This window comes from Etheostoma cragini, chromosome 20, assembly GCF_013103735.1.
Source record: "Etheostoma cragini isolate CJK2018 chromosome 20, CSU_Ecrag_1.0, whole genome shotgun sequence".
In the NCBI taxonomy this organism is placed as follows: Eukaryota; Metazoa; Chordata; class Actinopteri; order Perciformes; family Percidae; genus Etheostoma; species Etheostoma cragini.
In genome coordinates, this window is record NC_048426.1 from 20,388,850 (window position 1) to 20,409,572 (window position 20,723).

Here is a 20,723-nt window from a genome sequence, read left to right on the forward strand (position 1 = left end):
TGAGGTATCCGCAATTTAAAAAGCGAACAAAACCTTGAAACCATCTTCTTGTCAATAATTACTGCTGGGAGCCAAAGTACAACAAATGGAAATCTTCTGCATTTATAATTTCTCTAAAGAAGTTAAAAAAATAACTACAAAAATGAAAAAGAATTCTTCTGTTTCTGTAAAATATTGGTTCCTCTCTATCTGATGCCAGATATGTCTTTCTAAAAAATTCAGATACATAATGTTTCAGAATGTGTACATGTTAGATACAACTACACATGTATGGCAAGAGAATACACAGAAACCAAGACAGCTTATACCTTCCTTCATATTGCAAGCAAATTAATTTCACTGCATAGGACACTTGCTTTTTTTCTTCTCTCTTTCTTACACACACAAAACTACACATTTTTTAGTGCTCATAGCCTCGACCTGAGCTGGGAACACGTTAGTTGCAGGAAGAATTGTTTATGTGTGTATGCTTATGTGTGTGTGTAAGGGAGTTATTTATTTACCAAGCGCTTTCTAATGTACGACTGCTGTCAGCCGCCAGCTAAGCATTCATCCATCATTAGCACATTTCATTCATCACAGAGGTAATCCCACACCCCTTTAGCTCCCGCCGTGTCTGCAAGAGTGTAGGTGGGAATCTGGATGTCTGTGAGTGTGAGAGTGAGCGTGGGCATGTGTGGAGGAGATGATGGCTCAATGAGTGCATTTGTCTGGCTGTAATAGCCTGAAAGCAGTCAAGCAGACGGATGTCTGCACTGGCCGCAAGGTTCACTTCCCACTCTGACAACAACTTGCAAAGGCCATCTGAGAGGGACCGGGACAGACACTGGAAAACTGTGTGTGAGTGTAAGAGAAAGAGAGGGAAAGGGAGAAGAAGAGGGAGAAGGAGGGAGAGAGGGTGAGAGAGAGAGAGAGAGAAAGAGAGAGAGAGAGAGAGAGAGAGAGAGAGAGAGAGAGCGCTAATGTGTGTGTATTGTGCAAACAGAAGAATAAAGCAGAAATTACAAAAACTACTATAATGTCCACCTCTGAAGCATTTAGCAACAGCATTTAACTACTTCAACTTTCCCACCTTCTCGATGTTCACTTTGGGAGTTGTCAACTTTATTGTGTTAAGTTACTGCATGTCATATGTGTTCTTTGTTCTCCTGAGCCAGTTACTCTCTGTGAATAATTATGACCCTTTTCACAAGTTGCATATGTATTTGAGCTTTAAACAGTAAGTAACTGATAGGCCTCTCCAATCTCCAATTGTTTACTCTAAGTAATTGTTAGTTATCCGAAGCACTCTTTTTGGAAAAAAAGAAATAGTTCATACAACAAAACACATTTTTCTTTTCGTGAGATTGATTTTTAATTTTGGAAGTTTAACATCAACTCTTCAAATAAGTCTATAATAAACTGTGTAGCTAAAATAGACATAGACACAAAACTCTTAAGGAAAAAATGCCATTACAGCATAAAAACATGCATTATTATATCAGGCTTTCAATCTAGAGGCCTGGGTTCAAAATCGTAGTTTTTACTATTTTCCACCAGATTGAGCCATTTTCTCATGTTTGCCCTATGGAGCAAATATGTGGAATTTTTCCCTATTTCTACCAGGGGCTTTGCTGCTGTATTATGGAGCACTGCAGTGTTATTGCAATGCGCCAAAACCAATGCCTGCCACAGTGACATTATGTATAAGCTGGCATTTCATGAATTCTGAAAACAATGTATATTTGGTAGTTATGATCAGGATTGAAGTTGGTTAAAAGACTCAGTGAAAATGGAAAAAAATATATTAATATACAATATAATAACATTTTTGTTGTCTAAGGACATCAGAGCAAGTTTTACAGTAATTCATTTTAATTTGCACCATATATTGTGATTTAACTATCCTTAACCCTAATCACACAAAATTGGTATCATGTGGGAACCTAGTGTGATTTAGAATCAAACCCCGGTTTTGCACAGGATTAAGATGACAGACAACCTCCGTAATTATTACAAATGACTAGACGTCACCAGGTATTACTAATGCAGTGCGAATAGGGAGTTACTGACTTACTTATCATGACTCCGGAAACAGCCAGCAGCAGGGCGGCAATGAGGGCCGAGGTGCCTACAGACAGACCAAGTGCCAGGTGGGAAAGAGACGGCTGGGGAGGCAGCAGAGACACCTCTGCAATACAAGGGAAAACAACAGCATTGCACAGTTGTTATCTTCCCCAGAGGAGTATTAACATTCACTTCGCCACTCTGATCCCCCACTTAATTAATGATGTGAAAGCGATGACACAACAGAGCTTAGGAGCAGCAACAACCGGTGCATGCCAATTCCCTTTTCAATGGCAAGGGAAGATCTCATTTCACTTGTCTAAGCTGAGGAACAAATCTGCACACCGAGAGAGACCATATTGAGACGGTGACCTTTTATGACCTAGCATCATAGAATTATCTACTGCTTGTCATTACAGAGAGCAGATTTGCAAATCATAGGGCAAGGAGACACTCTAGGTCATTAAGACAGCATTGAAATGCTAATAGCCCTGTTATTTTGCTTAAAATTATAAAGTGACATCCTGCCATATTATGTCATTTCAGATCTACATTCATATACCCATGATTCATCTGAGATTAATAATCATAATTGAGGAGGCAATTCTAGGTCCAGAGGAGGTTGTCTACATTCCTTTGTTGCAGTTTACCTCAAGAAGAAGACACAGCACATGTGAAAACTGATTTTTAGTCAAGGTTGACTTAATATATTGTCAGTTGCAAGAACTTAGGCTCTTTCCCGAATCCATTGTACATTATCACTACATGAGTATCCAGGTTAAGTCTTTTAACCTACGTCCTTGACATGACAGGATAAAGAGCTTTTATCTGACTGTGGCACAGAGATAAATCACAGAACAGGACTCAACCAGCGGACATTGCAATAGCTATATTCATTTTCATTAAAGGGTTAGCTTATCCTACAGATTGATTATTATTAATGATTAAGGTCCTATTAAAAGAATCTTTAGATAAAGATTCAATAAAGTACAGAGCCTCCCAGGCATAATTACTTCTGCAGATTAATTTATTATCTATGCACTGAGTCACAGTCTATTACAGGTACAATTACATTCAGCTTAACTCATTTCCCCGTTTGGATTAATGTCATATACTTGTGTGGAAAACAGAGAAAATGACTATGTTTCTTCATTACAGATTGTAAAGTATGTATGTGTATGTGCAGTCCTATATGTCAGACCTGTAGCGTTGATGCAGGACACCCCGTCTGGTGCCAGGATCAGGTCATCATCGCAGTAGCAGACAATGCTGTCTTTGGTCTCGTGGCATTCACCGCTCTCACAGTGGCTGCAGTTCTGCACTGGGCTGATGATCACCTCACCATCCCCCTCCATAGCTACACAAACACACACAACCACACAGACACACGTAATTTATTAGAAATCATTTACAGTGAATGTACAATGATAGCTTTTCTAGGTTTAATTCTCACCAGCATAATCACCCAGTTTACAGCCAGTTACATGAACCATATATTTGTTCTCAATTTTGTTCATGATCAAGTGCTCAAAAAGTTAATAACATATACAGTAACATTTAAGTTTCTATTTTGTTGTCTTGCGTGTAGTAGGTCACAAAGAGGTGAACAGCATCTGGCTGTTAAACAGAATTACAACTTGTGGTATCTTTTGTTTTGTCAAAGAGTAAATGTATGTTTTGTTTGTTTGTTGAAAGATTACACTGTGTGCTGTAACTGCCCCTGCACCCTTATAGCCTTAAGGACAGGATTGTGGGCAGATTGTCTATTTAAACTGTTATACAAAGTTGCCAAAACTATTTGCAGTACAATTAATATAAGAATTCTGCTCCTCTTCCACGCGTAGACCCCCCACCCCGGGTCAGCTACAAATGCAAATATGATCTATGTTTGTGGGGAAACGCTGAATGAGATAACAGCTATATGTAACATAGCTAGAAGCGATGATGACGTACACATGCGCTGCACTTTGTCTCTGCATATGACTGCCCTATAGTCTGCCCTTCTTATCTGAGTTTTTTTCAATGTAATGGAGGGAGAATTATGGTGAGAAGGTGCTAGCTGTTAAAACTAAAGCAAACTGTCATCACAAATAATCAAAGCATTCACAATAGTCACTCTAAATCATCAGGGGGGAGGCGAGTACAAACTGATGGATTGCCTCTCTCTTTCTCTCTTGTTGCCAATAGGTTTAAAGTTCTATTTCCAACCAAAGAAAGCAAGGAGGCTAAAAAAACAACGTGTTCTGTCTGTCTGTCAATCTCATCCACTTCATTTCAGTATGGGCCACGCCTACGAACTCGATTTAACCATATTAATTTCATTATACCTCCTAGCTTAGCTGTGTGGCTTAAAGAAATCATATGCCAACATATTTAGACACCAAAGAGAATTAAACCACTTGACAACACACAGTGTATCTTCCTGTAGGCTAACATGTAATTACAGATTTTAATTGTGACAAAACACTATTAAATACAAACATCCCTCTAAGACCTTACTGCCTTGCACTTTTCTGATGTGAAAAGTAAGAGAATCCAGTATGATTATCAGGTGTGTGTCTTGAATAAATGTTATCAAATAAAGGTTTGTTGGCAAATGGGTGGAGGTGAAAACACCTGGTTTACAGCACAGTCAAGAAAATGTATCCTGGAAGTTGTGTGTATACGCACACACACACACACACAGACACACACACACACACACACACACACACACACACACACACACACACACACACACACACACACACACAAAAGGAAAATGTGGTTATTACTATAAATGTGAGGACTGAACTTTAGTTTATCAGGTAAATCATATTAAAACGGAATATTGATTACTGCTGTGGTTATCTAGTTTTTGTGAACATCCAACAATCCAAAGCCTCAAACCTGTAACCGACAACGGTTTACAAGTGTACTACCCAGCCAGTACAAATTATAAGAGATGAATAGAGCCAGCATGCGTCATTGTGTTGTGTGGGGGGCCAAAAGCTCACATATTTTTGCTCCAGCCTACTCTTACCTTAAACCAAATTAATTTACTGATTTGCACTAAATGTCTGTTTATCAGTGAAACAATCTGCTGTGGTCTTGGATCAAGAACAAAACCTGCAGACTGTCTGCCCTCCACGAGACAACTGCTCACAGCACCATGAATTGTTTTAGAAAGAATTTACAACATCCAGTACTTTATTTAGGTCTAAAAAGAACCAATTGTCTTAATTGTAAACTACAGCAAGCACGGACAAATCAGTCTAACGTGAATTAGTTATGGGCTGTCCGTGAAAGCTTGTACTGTTTGGTAAGCAAAGCAAATGCATTCATCTGCAGAATCTATTTTCTCTCATCATTCTGTTATCAGCTTTATAAGTACAGATACATAAATCTAGCCACAAAAAAACGATGGGAGAATACTAATGTCATGAGTACAGATGTTGACTGCATACTAAAGGGTGGGTGTGAGTCTTGTTTTTTAATACTCCAATTGGAGTGAGGAAAGTAATGAGGTCTTTTCTATTACATTTAATACATATTTCTTAATGATATTATTCAACACAAAAAGTTTCTCCACTATCAAAGCTAGACTAGTACTTCATTACAGATACATACTTTTCCTCCCCTAAGCATGTTAAATGATTTGCTTCAATTGACATGCACATGACATTTTTTTATTTAATATGATTATAGAAACTCTCCTGGCCATTTAATGACATTAATGTTTGCTTATGTGCCTACCACCACCCAGTGATGGCAGTACGATTGGATGACGTGATGTAGTCCTTTGCGTGTTCTTCCTTCTGATTGATTTTGAAGTAGCCTATGTTTAGTGGATTAGTAGACTGGGTAAACCTTGGCCACTCTGTTGGTGATTTGATTTCGTCTTGTAGCTTGGTCTGGAAACCTGCACGTTCAATTCTTCGGTTTCAGTTTACAAATTTGCGGAAACCAATCACAAACTGGCTTATCTACCTGGCGCGCTATTGGCGGGTTTAACACAATGAGGATAGAGAAGTGACCAAGCAACTTCTTGTTTACATTCAACATGGCGGGAGCCACCAAACGCCACTAAAGCGCAGCAACCCATTGATGCCGCTGTCCCTTCTTCGTCACCCGGATTGTTGGTCCGATCGGCTTAATTGCGTACAGAGTCATTTGAACTATGCCCATTGGTCACACCTCTTGTTCAGAGAAAATACAGAGCAGACTCCCCAGACCAAAGCTCAATCTCAAATCTATTGAGCATGCTCCAGCTTGGTCTGGTGATAGCCAGACTAGGTGTAGCCATTTGTGATTACAAATTCAAACCACAAATGCCCTTAGACCCTATGCATAGCTAAAGATGTTTTTGGCGTTTAAATCTTTTGATCATTCTGGCTGTGTTAATGCATAAAGAACCAGTCAAAGATAAATTACACAATAAAGGAAAGGGAAAAAGCCAAAATGCAAAAAATGAGCACTTTAATTCATCATGATTTTATAGCAGTTTTAGGAAGGGAGCATCCCAATAGGGAACGTTTTTCAATTATATACACCTTTTGAAATATTTTCATATGTGAAACACAGCTCTAAAGTAACGTTTTTTATTTTTTTTTACACTGCATAAAATGTATCAAAATCAGTGTTGTTGCTAATCACTGACAAATCCCAGACTGTGGGGGAAATGGAAAATTCCCTCTGGCATTTAGAATACATGGCATTATAACTATTAAGTAGTAATGATGAGGATTGAAGTTGGTTTAAAAAAATAACTCAGTGAAAGTGGGAAATTATATTTTTATGGCAGTTTTTGAAGTGGACATTTTTCTCCTCTAAGGAAAGAGCAACTGATTTTAAGGCGTAAGACCTGTACACAGAGATGATTTATTTTTTAAATGATCAAATATAAAGATTTTACTACCTAGTATTCCACCCTGCGTGTTGTGATATTGTTTCTGGCCATCGTGTAATTTACAGGTTATAAATCATGTCACTTTCTCTCTCTTTTCATGCATACCACTCAAAATTCTAGTTTCAAGCAGTAAAAATTTCGTAAAGCCTTAAACACTGCAGAGTAAACATTTATTTACTCTGATGTTAATCTGTATTATCTGCATATAATTTGTCATTTTCTTTGTCGTGAGGGTACAAAAATGGGGACACTTTATGTATTTGGGAGTTGGTGCTGGACAAAGAACATTGCTTGGCCAGCAATATAGTTTTATCTTAAGACAACATATTAAGATTAGCGATCTTCTGTGCGATTGAATTTTCTTCCTTAATTAAAAACACAACAACAGTATGTTAACCATCTGGGACCAAAATAGAGACGAGTGAGAACAATGTGAATTTTAATAAATAAACAAAAAGTGTAATTTGAAACAAAAGCTCTGAAGTATTTTTCCTTCCGAGGAAATTAAGCGAGTTCAATGACAAATTGAGGAGTGTGGCTGTTGGAAGGAGCACAGCTTCACCAGACAGCATCACCCCCATTAAAGCTCAATGGGAGAGAGATGCTCTCAAAGTGCGAACTACAGCCAAATGGAAGACAATTTTAAAAAGCACTTCAATTTATATTTTCCACTTTCCTATTTCTCTCTATAGCTAAGTGAAGAGGGAATCTTAGATGATGTATAGATGGACATCGCTGCAGCTGAATTTTTCAGTCAGACTGTGTTTTTAGTACCTGTCATGTAAATGTAAATGGAGCAGAGAAGGGTCAACAGGTGCATACTAGATGGATTTACTGAGCGGTTCTTTCCATCTGGTAGCATTTTAATCAAATAATCAGGGTGTGTCTTCTGTCAGAAAACTCCAGACTCTCCTCTTTTGTGGCTGTCCATATCTGCTGCACATCTTTACAATATCCTTTTTTTTGATGTGACATGCAGAAGCAACTCATTCTCATCTTGCTATACAAAGCTATTTTAGTCATGTGTGAAAGCCCGCAGTGAAGCAAACCGGGTGTATCACAACAAGAACTCATTTAAAATGTCAACAGCAAAAACTGTTTTTCTAATCATTTCTGTGAGGTACAAACACATTGACTCACCTATAAACACTACAAAGGTATTAAGCACTCAATACAAATTGCTTGACTGCAAGCGTTGACTGCTGACTAGTTTGACGGCCTATCTTTTCACATTACCTTTCAGAGGGTAGAGGAAGGGCTCTCCCTCTGGACTGAGGAAGGACGTGCCATCGTCTCCGTCGTGTTTGGCGTTGTTATCTATGGATGTGTTACCACCTAGACACCAGGATCCAAAACACAGTGACAAACCGTTGGTGCATCCGTATACTTATTTACACACGCTATATGTTATCGGAATTGGACAAAAACATTTAAAAGTACATTTTACAGACAGAAACACAATGAATGAATTGTCCACAAAGGACCTGTGTCATACAGTACCATCTGCTGTAACCCCAGTCACATTTACTCTGATTGTCCCCCCTTTGTAACCATATACATGTTTGTATTTACATATTTCATCCTTTTACCTCCCAATGCATTCTAATGTAATATATATATATATATATATATATATATATATATATATATATATATATATATATATATATATATATATATATATATATATATATATATATATATATATATATATATATATATAAATAAACACACACACACACACACACACACACACACACACATATATATATATTTAAAATGTCAATGTAATTTCTTTTCATGCCTTATGCTGTACTTCCCCCAGTTATCTACTGTGGCTCATTCAAGTTTATTTTACACAAGGCTTAATGATATACACTCAGTACAATTCATGGTCTACTCCAGATTGACTTCAAATAATTGAAGCAGGGATTTTATTTCTGGGATATGACCTAAACCCTTATCTGTGTAAAGCGGGTTTATACATCTGCGGAGGCTCCACGCAGAGCTTTCACCGTAGCCTACGTAAGTGGCCTATAGTTTATGCTTGTGCGTTACTGTGTGCGTCGATTTCTAAGACAATATCAGGGCCAGTATGTGTGTTTGTGCATGGAGAGTGTGTGGTAGAGCAAGCGAGAAGGAGAACCTGGAAATAAGTCGGGGGAAATAAAACCCTACAAAGAAACGGCCAAGCGGACGAATCAAAGTTGCTGCGGTTTGTGTCGCTGCGACAGCGACAGCTTTTGAGAGCTGCACGTAAGGCAACGGCGTAGAGTCCGGATCTCCATGTTAAAATACAATTATATATTTTGTTGGAACGACTATAGGCTTAACAATTAATTAATTTCCTTGCTAATGTATAAAATTACATGAACACTTTAGATTTAAATGTGTTATACACACACAAACAGAAATACCAGTTACAGTTATGAATGTTTTGAAAATGATTATATGATCAATCATCAACCTTTTTATTAAAATACATCTGAAAAGAATAGAGACTAGAGGTGACTCAGTCACACCACAAACGAGACTGCTGTCCTTTAAAGGAGAATTCCGGTCGATTCCAACAAGTAGCTCTGTTGTTTCTAAATTTGGAATGCTGTCAGTAGATAGCAAAATAAGAACAATCGGTGTTGCCTACATCGTGTTATTTTTCTGATAGTGGTAGCACCCAACAGGCTTCAAAGGGGCAAGTTTTAAATGTTTTTTTAGCCTTAAAACACGGTGAAAATGTTATTAAAAATGCCTACCCATGTGCAGTGATTCCTTCTGAGTGAACACAGTGAATATGACTGCTGTAGATTTGAAAGAAATGCAGACCAGTGTTTTTAGATGTATTGTTGGTGCAAAAAAATACTTTTTTTTAATAAAACTTTTCGGCATAGTTATAATTTAGAATGGTTTGTTTAAAGTAAAAGTTTGGAGGGACAGTACTTTTTGTGTGCAGCGCTTGAGCGCAAACACAAGCGTTTACGTTGTCAAGGAGGTTAAATAAGAACTGCACACACTGCTACACATAATTTGCAGTCAGTTAACACTCAGTGTAGCAGCGCCTTTACATTTAAATAACTGTGACGTTTTGAAGCGCTGTTAATAGTGAAATCACTTCATCGCTGCATCTCTTCTCGACGTACCTACGTAGGTACCCACGCCGTCGATTTAACACCGAAGCATAAATTGGACTTAAACTCCTCAGATCCTCCTCAACTCCTGTTTTCTCAGATGTTCCAGAAAAACCTTGCAAATCTTTTGACCTCACCTCTGTAGCCTCCTCCGGCACCCCCGGAGATGCAGCCACCCCCGCCGCCCCCGAAGCCACCACGGGTCTTCCAGAATTTATGACAGCCCTGCCCTCCCTGGCCTCCGAGCACCAACGGTCTGCCGCCCTGACTGACAGGAGGACTGTCATTCCAACCTCCGCCTCCACCTGTGACCAAACACAACACAACTTTGACATGATGTGGAGTTTTATGCTGTGGAGTGATTTAGAGTGTTTGTGACATAAAGAGAGAGCAAGAGAGAGAAAGAGAAAGCCTTTAAATGGGTATAATAATGGGTAAATGTTGTGGGGAAAATGCTAAGCCGTAAATATGATGATGGTTTGTTGCACTGTGACAGCATATTGCGTAAAGCTGTTTTATTGTGTCACACACACACACACACACACACACACACACACACACACACACACACACACACAACCTGGTAACACAAGATAAAAGTTATAGCTAATAAAGTTAAAACTAATCCCTCCTATATTCCCCAACAGTAGCCAATTTAATTTTCCTCTTTCATTTCCCTCCTTCTCTGACGCCTGAGAGAAACAAACAAATGAAGAAAAATACACATCTCACCACACTGGCAACAAAACACCCCAGACATTCTGAATATTTAATTTTTCATTCACTGAGTTTCCTCAAAAGTAAACCTTGGGTTTTGTGAAAATGTTAAAATCAATATCTTATGTCTTCTTGGCTGTTAGTCAACACTGAGCACATAAATAATTCAATGTGCATGGATGTAACATTACACTGGTAGAATAGAGCATGTAGTTCTGTGATCCATATGAATAATCATGAGTAGAACACGCTGTATTTTGTTTTCACCAAAACACCAACACCCTAAGATGGAACGTCTACGAAACGTTTGCATTAAGACACAAACACCTCAAGGATAAATGGATGTGTTTACAAGTACAGGTAGACTTGCAAATAAGCACTTCCACTTCAGGCTATCAGCAAACTCAACTTATAAGGTTGTGTACATGCAGACGGGAACATAATAAACGATGCCATTGTCATCATTAAGTGGGGAAAGATAAGCCATATATAGTACACTATAGTTCTGTAATGGCGTATTAGTCATCTGCTCATCTCATCCACACTAACTACACCGTCTCTCCCTGGGCCAAGCTCTCTCACTAACACTTACAGAACTTACATAACTGCTACAGAATATACACTCAGTATATTGATTTTCTTTACTCATGAACAACACACAATCAGCTGCACACATATTCAAATGGTACCAACACACACTTGAAAGCTGTGTTTACCTGCAGCATTTGACTTCCCGTTGCGTCCCGGTTGGCTAGGGTCATAGTCCATCTGCTCCAGCTGGGTCTCTGACAGGCTGCTGTAGCCCCGACCACCTCCCCCAGCAGCGATGATGAGGGGGAAATACACATCTTTGTGCACCTGGGTAATTATTGTTTACAGTTAAATTCATGTAGTGGTTCCTGAACTTCAAAAGAGTGGGTTTGGGAGAAACGCTTATTTGCTTTCTTTCTGTGAGCTCGATGAGAAGAGTAATACCATCTAATGTGTGTATGGTAATAATGTGGCTGGAGCCATCAGTTGTTGGGAAACAGCTAGCCTGGTGCAGTAGTTTACTGCACACCTTGTGATTTGGTGGTGATGTTCAGCAATGCTGTCATTCACTAGAGAATATGGGGCGTTTGGATACAATTTTTCTATCATTAAAATTAAAAAATTATTTGAAACTACAATAATGGTTGTTGCCAATGTATTAGTGACTTCCACATATGTCTGATTTTAGTGCTTTCATGGGAGCTGAGCTGCCACGTGTTATCTACAGAAGTGTAGAAACAACCATAAGCTAAGGTAACGGGCTGCTTGTTGTAGACTCATATTTATTGGACAGAAATAATAGTAGTATTAATCTTCTCATCTAACTCTCTGCAAGAAAGCAAAGCATGTATTTCTCAAAACATGAAAGTACTTCAAAGAATACTTTGGGTTATGGAAGATTGGCATGTTAGTCAGCTTATCTAGAGACACCAAATAACTCCAGTGCTTAATGATCATTGATATAATGAGTGACAGTAGGCTGCCAACAATATCTCAGTGAAATGAATAGCTTGAATGATACAGTGGTACTGATAACATGTTGACATCCCCAAAACCAGCATTGTTTCATGTATTGTACTTCTAGCAACAGAGAGACTGGGCTAATTTTATACAGTATATTAGAGATGTTTTTATATAAGAGAGATATTTTCATCATATCATACACTATCTTTAAAAACTACGAGCAGTTTAAAAATATTAAACTTAAAAATATCTCCCTGTCCTTTAGAGTGTCATTCCCTTAGCACCTTCTTACCTTAAACACATAAGTAGCCCCACCACCTCCTCCTCCGCCCCCTTTCACTTGGGTTTTGTTCACCATTGGGCCGCTCTGTTCCAGGCAGATCCTGTTCAGCATGATGTTGGACTGCAGGGGGGGAGAGAGATGTCAGTTCACCAAAGAATTGCTTTCATGGATGTCACTGTATGAGAAGGCTGAGCAGTTGCCAAACCTCCAGCTGCTGTGAGTCTAAGGCTTAAGCATTAAAATGGTGAGCAAATACCACACAGAAATATCCAGATGCACACAGGAACTGAGAGGCAAGGACCGATGTTCCCTTCATAAGACAATTCCAGTAAGATTGGAGTATTTACTGATTTCCTGTTTATATGACTATAAATCTGTCCGACTATTGTAGAACAGCTTCCTGTTCAAAGTGATGGATTAATGTTACCGGCTGAATAAGACATATCTGGAGTTGATTTATATGCTATTTGAAACCTAATTGGAGTAAATGAGGCTAATGGGTTTGACAAAAAACGAATTAAATATACTGTAAATACTGTATGGTTAATTATGTTGCAGATGTGTAAATAGAGCCTGATTTTTACAAAATTGACATTAAATTATATGTATATGTATTATATGACATTATATTCAAGTTCATATTATACCAGGTCAATTGATACCAATAACAATAGCCATCTTTGTCATCTTAACTGTATGTTGAAACTGTCTAAAATTATTATAAAGTCAATATCTTTTAACTTGATTAACCTTGTTGACCAATAGCAACAGAAAAATTGGAACTAGAAGTTTTGTTGGCAAGTGATGTTAGAAGCAGGGGCTCTGCCTCAGCTGAGGTTTTGCAAATGTATGTGTCTGCCTTGTGTGTGCTATCATGCTGAACTGCCCAGAGCCAGTCCCCCTCTGAGAGTGAGAGGGCATGAGTTTTCTCCCCTCACTCTCTGTCTAAATCTCACTCAAACACCGAAACACACGCTCACAGTTGCTCATCTCTCCCGTCTTAACAGAAGCCTTAAGAGGCTGGGAGGGAGGTGGAGGCGGGACTTTAGTGACTGCGATTGACAGATAGAGGGGGTTAAAGGAAGTGCATTCAAATGTTCTGAAAGAGTCTTCCTCACTCTTTCTCCCCCTCAGCCTGTTCTGTCATTGCAGCTTCTCAATTTATGTTGAATTTGTGTCTGAGAAAGGAGTAACGACACAAAGCAGTGTGTGTGTGTGTGTGTGTGTGTGTGTGTGTGTGTGTGTGTGTGTGCGCTTGAGAACCTGTGTGCGCACGGTAGAAAGTAGTAAGTAAAGACACGCGTGGAAAAAGCAAGTATTTGTCAGAATAAGGGTGTATTATATCCCTCGCCAGAAGGGAGGCTTGGTGTGAGAAAACACTCACTTTCAGAATGACCCTTTGGAGAGAGTCGCTGTCTCTCGTCAGAACTGGGGGGAAAATAAGAGGAACCTTAAACGACTTCAGCCTCGCAATGGAATAGCCCAGTCCCTCGCTGCTGTCTGCACTGAGCACTTCAAGACACACTGTGTTAAAAACTAATAACTGGATGACAGTGGTGAGGAGGACCCCTGCTTGCTAAGCCACACATTCTGCCTCCTGAAAACAAAGCCACAAAACACAACAGGCACTTGAGCTGCCTCATGTCCTGCTATAACCACTGTAATACATTAAGTGCTGCTAAATCTGCACCATATTAGAACTCACTTCTTAAAACTATTAGTGTCATGTCAACATTTAGATTCCATGTGAAGGCTTTTCATTTTTAACCAGATTTTTCTGTTTCTCGCTTCTGCAATTTAACTTCTATGGTGCCAATGTTCCTTGTTTTATGCTCTCTCTTTAGCACTTGCCATCCTAAGATAAGTGCTATTACCAGTTCATTAAGCAGAACATTAATAAGACTAATATATTATGCAGAAGATACTTCTGTGTGAACATATTGTAGCTGTCTTTGCATAACACATGGCTGATCTTAATATGGAATCAATTTCTAATCATAAAAAGTAGCATTTCATGACACTGATACATAAATGTGATCAAGATTTAAGATTAACTGTATTGTCCCACATCGTGGGAAATTTGTCTTGGGCACTTAACCCATGCTGGAGCCATAGTAAAAACAAACAAAAACAGACAGCATGTACAAAGAACAAATACTGTACGACTCCATACCACAGGCCGTACTATGGTCCTGATGGTGTATAAAACCCAACATTGTGTTATGCAATGTATTAGTTAAACATTACTCAAAATAAATAATAATAAATAGAAGAAAAAGGGGAGAGAGATCACCAGCAAAGACCAGTAAAACAATTACAAATCTCCATTATCATGCAGGCCTGTTCTGCCTTTTACTTGCAGCTATTTAGGAGCTTAATAAACACTAGGATAAATGAGATTTTGAAATGGTTAAGTCTGCAGCGAGGCACTCTAAACTTCCTACCAGATGGCAGCAGCTCATATTCTGAGTGCAGAAGGTGAGACGTGTCGCTAACAATTCTATTTGCTTAAAGAAGCCTGTATGTGTACATCAAAATATCTACAAAGAGAGAGATTGATTCCCCCATTGACAATTTACTATTCTAAGGACATACAAATACCTATACAACCTTGTGTGAATTTCACAAAAATAAATTAATTTTAATGTTTTGTCTAACAATTTTAGAATGTGTTCATAATTTCCTTTAAAACAAACATCCATAAGCAGCAATGATAAGTGCCAAACTTTGGCAAGGCAAGGTAGCTTAATTTGTATAGCACCTTTCAGCAACAGGGCAATTCAAAGTGCTTTACATAAAAACAATAAAAATAAAAACAAAAACAGATAAAACACCAGAGTAAAAGTTACAGTGCAGTACCAAGTAACCCATTTTCACTATATTTTTTTGACGGGACAGGCCTTAGTTTTCAAATGTATAAGTACTTGATGATGGATGGTTTTGTTGGTGGCTAGAGGGATTGTAAGGGTTTTAGTCTCAGTATTGTGAACTGTGAAGAACTGTGAAGAAACTCCTGGGGACAACAGATGACAGCCACCTCTGGCAAAATGTAATGTTGAGGAAGCTCAAGAAAGACAACAGGGAGGTCACTGCGAGCTTCGTTCACAGATTTAAACAGTTGTGGGTGGCCATAAGATTTTACAATTTAGAGCAGAGATATCCAAAGCGAGGTTAGGGTCCATGAAATGGATTAGCAGATTCTTGGTTCTTTGAATCTCAGAATGTCAACGTTATCCTATTAAAGTCCAACTGAAACTAAATAGCGTTTTTGTCTGCTACAGCATACAATAGTGATGTTCAAATGAAAACATGAAACATTTTCTTTATTTTCTGAGCCCATTAGATGGCGCTCTCCGTCCTACAAAGACCTGAAAGCACATTGAATTTCCATTCCTTGAGTGTTTTTCTTTAAACCAAGAGTGTCATCTTGTTTGGTTAACAATACAACTAATGGTTTATAAAGTTTCTTTTGGACACCCCTATCATACAAATCTGCTCTGAATGAAAACTGAAAAAAGCAAACGGGAGAAATGTTTTCTTTTTGGCTTCATGATGGCACCGCCAACTTTTACATTAATTCTACGGAATACAATTCTGTATCCATCTACATAGATGGAGACCATGTCTGCGGTTAACAAGTTTTTTTTCCTTGGGAAGGTTCATAGTGAAATACACTGTACGAATCAAAGTGGCAGCCATGATGAGAGCTGGTTGAATTCTCTAAATGCTAAGAAATGTGCTGCAATGCTTTCTTTAAGATTTCCTTCAGCATCCTTCACCAAAGTAAAGGAGATAATGCAATTACACAATTCGTTGAGGCAGCAACACTTCATGTGGCGGACCATTTGGCTGATATTCTCTTGCATAAACTTAACAATTATTTTCATACAATCAGACTTATTGGGATTCATGTCAATAAAGATAAGTGGACAGGAGGGTGAGCGTGAGCAACCATTCTCAATGTGACAACCATTTTGTTTCACTTTTATGACTGATGGCCAACATTCCTTTCTTTTTAATTTCAACCTTGGTGATGAAGTCAAAGGCATCATTTTTTTTATCTAAAGCCCAATTTGCATGTGCAAAGATGGTTGAGGTTAGGCATTAACCTAGAATGGTTAGGGTCAGTATAGCCTATTAATCAGGGGATAGAACCTGAACAAAACGGGTTTCGAGTATGGATTGGGTAGTGATGGGTAGGTCACTGAACATCTATGAACTGCATGATAATAGACTTACATTGGGGCATGCATCTTCTCCTTGCTGTCCCACCAGGATGTAGAGCAGCTCACCCTTCCTCAGCAGAAAGTCTCCTGTGATGTAGACACCGTGGGACCTGCTCATTGCCAACACGCTTCGGCCGCCAGCTGCACCGTAGGCTGTGATCCTGCGGTGTAACAGAAACAAATGACACACAGATCCACACACAACACACTCATTAGCAGTATAATTATCCTAATGATACAGGAAACAAAAGGATGGTTGATTTTGTTGTTGTTTCCATCTGGTTGAGAGGTTTTTATGGACAATGGGCTATCCTAAGCTGTACAGTAGGTTTTAATCAGAAATAACCTGAGGCTCATGAACAGCACCGTGTATTCCACCTGCGATTTCATGAGTTCACAACATTAAATAACTCAAATTTGGAAACACTGAAACACACATTCACCCTAGGTGTTTTTAAAATAAAACAGTTTGAATTAGCATGGTACACATAGAGAAAATCAAGAGCAGACTACAGAGTGCATGGGCACACAAGCACACAGAGACATACATACAAATAAACACCTTCTTTGCAGAAGAAACTCATTTGAAATGCTCCAGTGTTCTTGCCAGGATAAAATACACCCACACAACTTGATTGGTTTTTGGTGGCGCTTCCATATTTCTCTTCCCTGGTGGTCGAGCTTTGTGGAGAGAGAGTGATCGCTGCCCGGTGCTCAGTAGCTACCTCAGCTGTTTGCCTAATGACTTTTGGGAGATGCAGAGCGCATATTCATCTTTGTGACCGTCTGTCAGCTTCATTTACAGGCTCTGCCAGAAAAACCAGGCAGAATCCAGACCTCCACCAGATCACTATTCTGGAGCTTGTGCAAAGACAGAAGGTGTTTTGCTAAAACTCTGGGACATGTGTTAAGACGGAGCTGTCCACGCAGTGGTTAGTTGGGTATTTTAAGACTCAAGAGTTTTGGCAGGGCTGAGCTCAGCAGTGTGTGTGTGAGTGTGCCTGTTTGTTCTTGTGTTGACGTGGGAGGCTAGAAGCTTTCAAATACTTTTTTTGTATGAACCATCCAAGTCAAATCCATGTTAAACGCCTCATAAAATGCCTTATGTTGTCATGAAGGCCCATAGGAGGCATATTGAGCTCTGCACAAGGTAGTGGATATTACAGCATTAATCCCAGAGCTGTACACAGTTTGAAGTTAAGGTGCTAAGGCTGATTATTGAGGTATTCGAAACCTAAAAAGACCAGACGTGGAGGTGGGTGGTTTTTTGGATTTTGGAGTCCAAAGGTGTGGAGTTATTCATGCTATTTAACAGCCATTACTCCAGCCTCTGCAACCTCCTGCAAGAATCTGATAGTGATATTTCTCTGTTTGCTTGTAGAAGATTGATGCTGATGCACAAAGGAGTGGAGGTGGGCGTGAGGAAGAGTCTGCATTGTTGTGAAAAATGTGAGTTGCACAGTGTGGTTAAGAGAGGTTAAATGTCTACTGTGATGTTTGTATGTTGAGTGCTCATTAGGCCAAGTGTATGTACCCAATGATTGGCCCAGCAATGCATACATACAAATGTCACAGAGTGGATGTTGTATAAATAATGGTAAGGTTTGTTTGTTGAGGGCTCTTAGGCTTTTTACTCTGGCAACAGCCCTACCTGTAGGTGCCAGTTTCTGGGACCCTCCACATTTGAATCCCTTTGAAGGGCCCTCGGGTGCCTACAGTCACGTTGACGTTGCTGTTCCAGTAGGAGTTGAGGCACTGAGTGGGAGTCGGGCCTTCAGGGCCAACAGCCCCACAGGTGTGAAAAATCCATTTTTTGGCTGCACATGAAGATAAAAAACAACATTTAGCACTTCATGGAGCACACAGCCGTAGAAGCACACATTCTGAATTCAGTCACATATGCATTTAAAGATGACAGAGAGACTGAAATTCAGTGTGCAACACAGACTCATTACAGTTCTAATTGTCTAACATGAACTCCACTTCAAAATTCCACTTTCACATCAATATAACTTAAATAAACAAATATGAAGAAAATTATAACAATTGTAAGGCAAGCTTGGAAATGGGAGCTACTCTTTATAACTGCTACTATTATCATATTCACAACTGCAGAAGGGGACGTAGTGACAGGATCACAGGTGACAGACATTTCTCCTCATTTTCTGTGTAATCCCATGTGTAGATGCTAATTGGAGTTCCTTTAACTGTAATTAGCACAAGATTAGTTTTGTCAGATGGACGTGGAAGGACTTAACGCTGCAATACTAAATACTGATTTAAGACCTGTGAACACAGAGCAGCAGGGAAGACACCAGGTAGCGAATCACACCCCCCCCTCTCGTCAGCTATAAAGACTGAGATTAGTTATTAACTTAAGAGCTGGGCTGCAAATCTGACACAAGCTAAATTCAAAATCATTCCTGCAACAGAGCAACTGACATGATGGCTTTCATAGCCTCTGAGTTGCTGCTCAATGTGATTGTAACACTGTTTGTGATTAGATACTAGCAGAATGGGCTTTTTAATTATGTTGTTGTTGTTAGGACAGATGCAGTAGTAAAGTCATTAAATGGGACACAGGAAGGACAAGAGATGGCATGAGACTAGTCTCAGGAGTGCAACTTAAACTTATGATGCCCCCACCACAACACCTTCTGATTTTTAAGTCACCTGCTGTGTAACCTGCTTAGAGTTGAAGCCCAACAATTGATCCCAGGCTCTCTTGCCAAAATCCACTCTGACAAAATAATTGCAGGAAGCTGGTATTTATTTATTATGCGTGTGTGTCTGTGTACCTATGAACAACAAAATGAGAATATACACATTTTTCTAATTTTCTAAATTTCATTTATGGAGAAAAATTGTACCTTCATAAGAAAAGAAGTAATGAGCTTTTGGGTTGTAATAATTTTGCCAGGAAAAAGCATTCATCTAGAGTGGCTGTGTCTGTTGCTGCCAGTTCAAATGATGACTAACATTACTGCTGAAACTTGGATGGACTGCAATGTCGAGCATCCAATTTGTCAGTCTGATCCTCACGATTGGTTGGGTTCCAAGGGCACCCGGTAAGTGATCCAACATCAGTGCTTCACACTGAATGATGCTCTGTCTCTTCTGAGTTTGGTAAAGTGTTGCCAGCAGAGACAATTTCAAGCAGGCCAATATTTTCAAAAACACTTTAAACACTACTAGGGTAAGAGAAGGATTTGGAGTTCAGTCTGGTTGTAGCAAATGCACTTCTAGTGTAAAACGGAATAAAAATAGTTGTAGAGTGACTGGAGTTGTGTCTGGCTCCCATCCAGCAGGAGTAAATTGATCCCTCAAGTCAGTATTTTCAACACCAACAAGGTAGAAAGAGTTAAGACAAATTCATCACTGGAGCAGAAAAGCCTCCAAAGACAAACGGTGCGTTAGATGTAAATCTTACTGTGCTTAATAGTTTACTCTAAATTGGCGATCAATTATGGTGGGACATGTTAAAGAGAAAGAACTAAAGGTAAGATATAGAGTCTGAATGTTGTTTCTTCATTTTGTTTTTCTTATATGGAGCCATGAGTTCTTGATTAAGAACCTTGTTATGTAAAGTGAGCATGACTTTTTGACAATAGCGCAGCTGGTGTCAAAGATAGCCATATATTCCATTCGATTTCTCTGTCCCATCTTCCCAGGGTGCCGTTGGACACTTCAACCTAGCGGACCAATCTTGTTGGTCCATCAACATGTGTGGTCTCTTACACACACATGGCCACACACATACACACGGCCACACACGCACACCCAACTGCGTAATGAGCCATTCTGTGATAGGCACTCGGCAGAACAAACAAAAACAAGATGTGCCCTCACAGATGAAGGTCTTCTCTAATATGTAGTGTGCACACTCATCATCCCCTCTGACCTACAAAACACACACACACATACACACACAAACACACACACAC

The 20,723-nt window shown here is 39.3% G+C and overlaps 1 protein-coding gene across 1 annotated transcript in view; it reads right to left on the reverse strand.

Moving 5' to 3' along the window:
• alk (ALK receptor tyrosine kinase) overlaps positions 1–20,723 on the reverse strand; it is a 305,956-nt gene that overhangs the window by 18,693 nt on the left and 266,540 nt on the right. Inside the window, exons 12-19 of the mRNA XM_034857394.1 lie at positions 18,431–18,596; positions 16,793–16,940; positions 12,563–12,673; positions 11,493–11,634; positions 10,197–10,364; positions 8,171–8,269; positions 3,248–3,403; positions 2,057–2,170 (exon numbers count right to left, since the gene is read on the reverse strand). Of these exons, the coding sequence (XP_034713285.1) occupies positions 2,057–2,170; positions 3,248–3,403; positions 8,171–8,269; positions 10,197–10,364; positions 11,493–11,634; positions 12,563–12,673; positions 16,793–16,940; positions 18,431–18,596 (1,104 nt within the window). The remainder of the gene's footprint in view (positions 1–2,056; positions 2,171–3,247; positions 3,404–8,170; positions 8,270–10,196; positions 10,365–11,492; positions 11,635–12,562; positions 12,674–16,792; positions 16,941–18,430; positions 18,597–20,723) is intronic.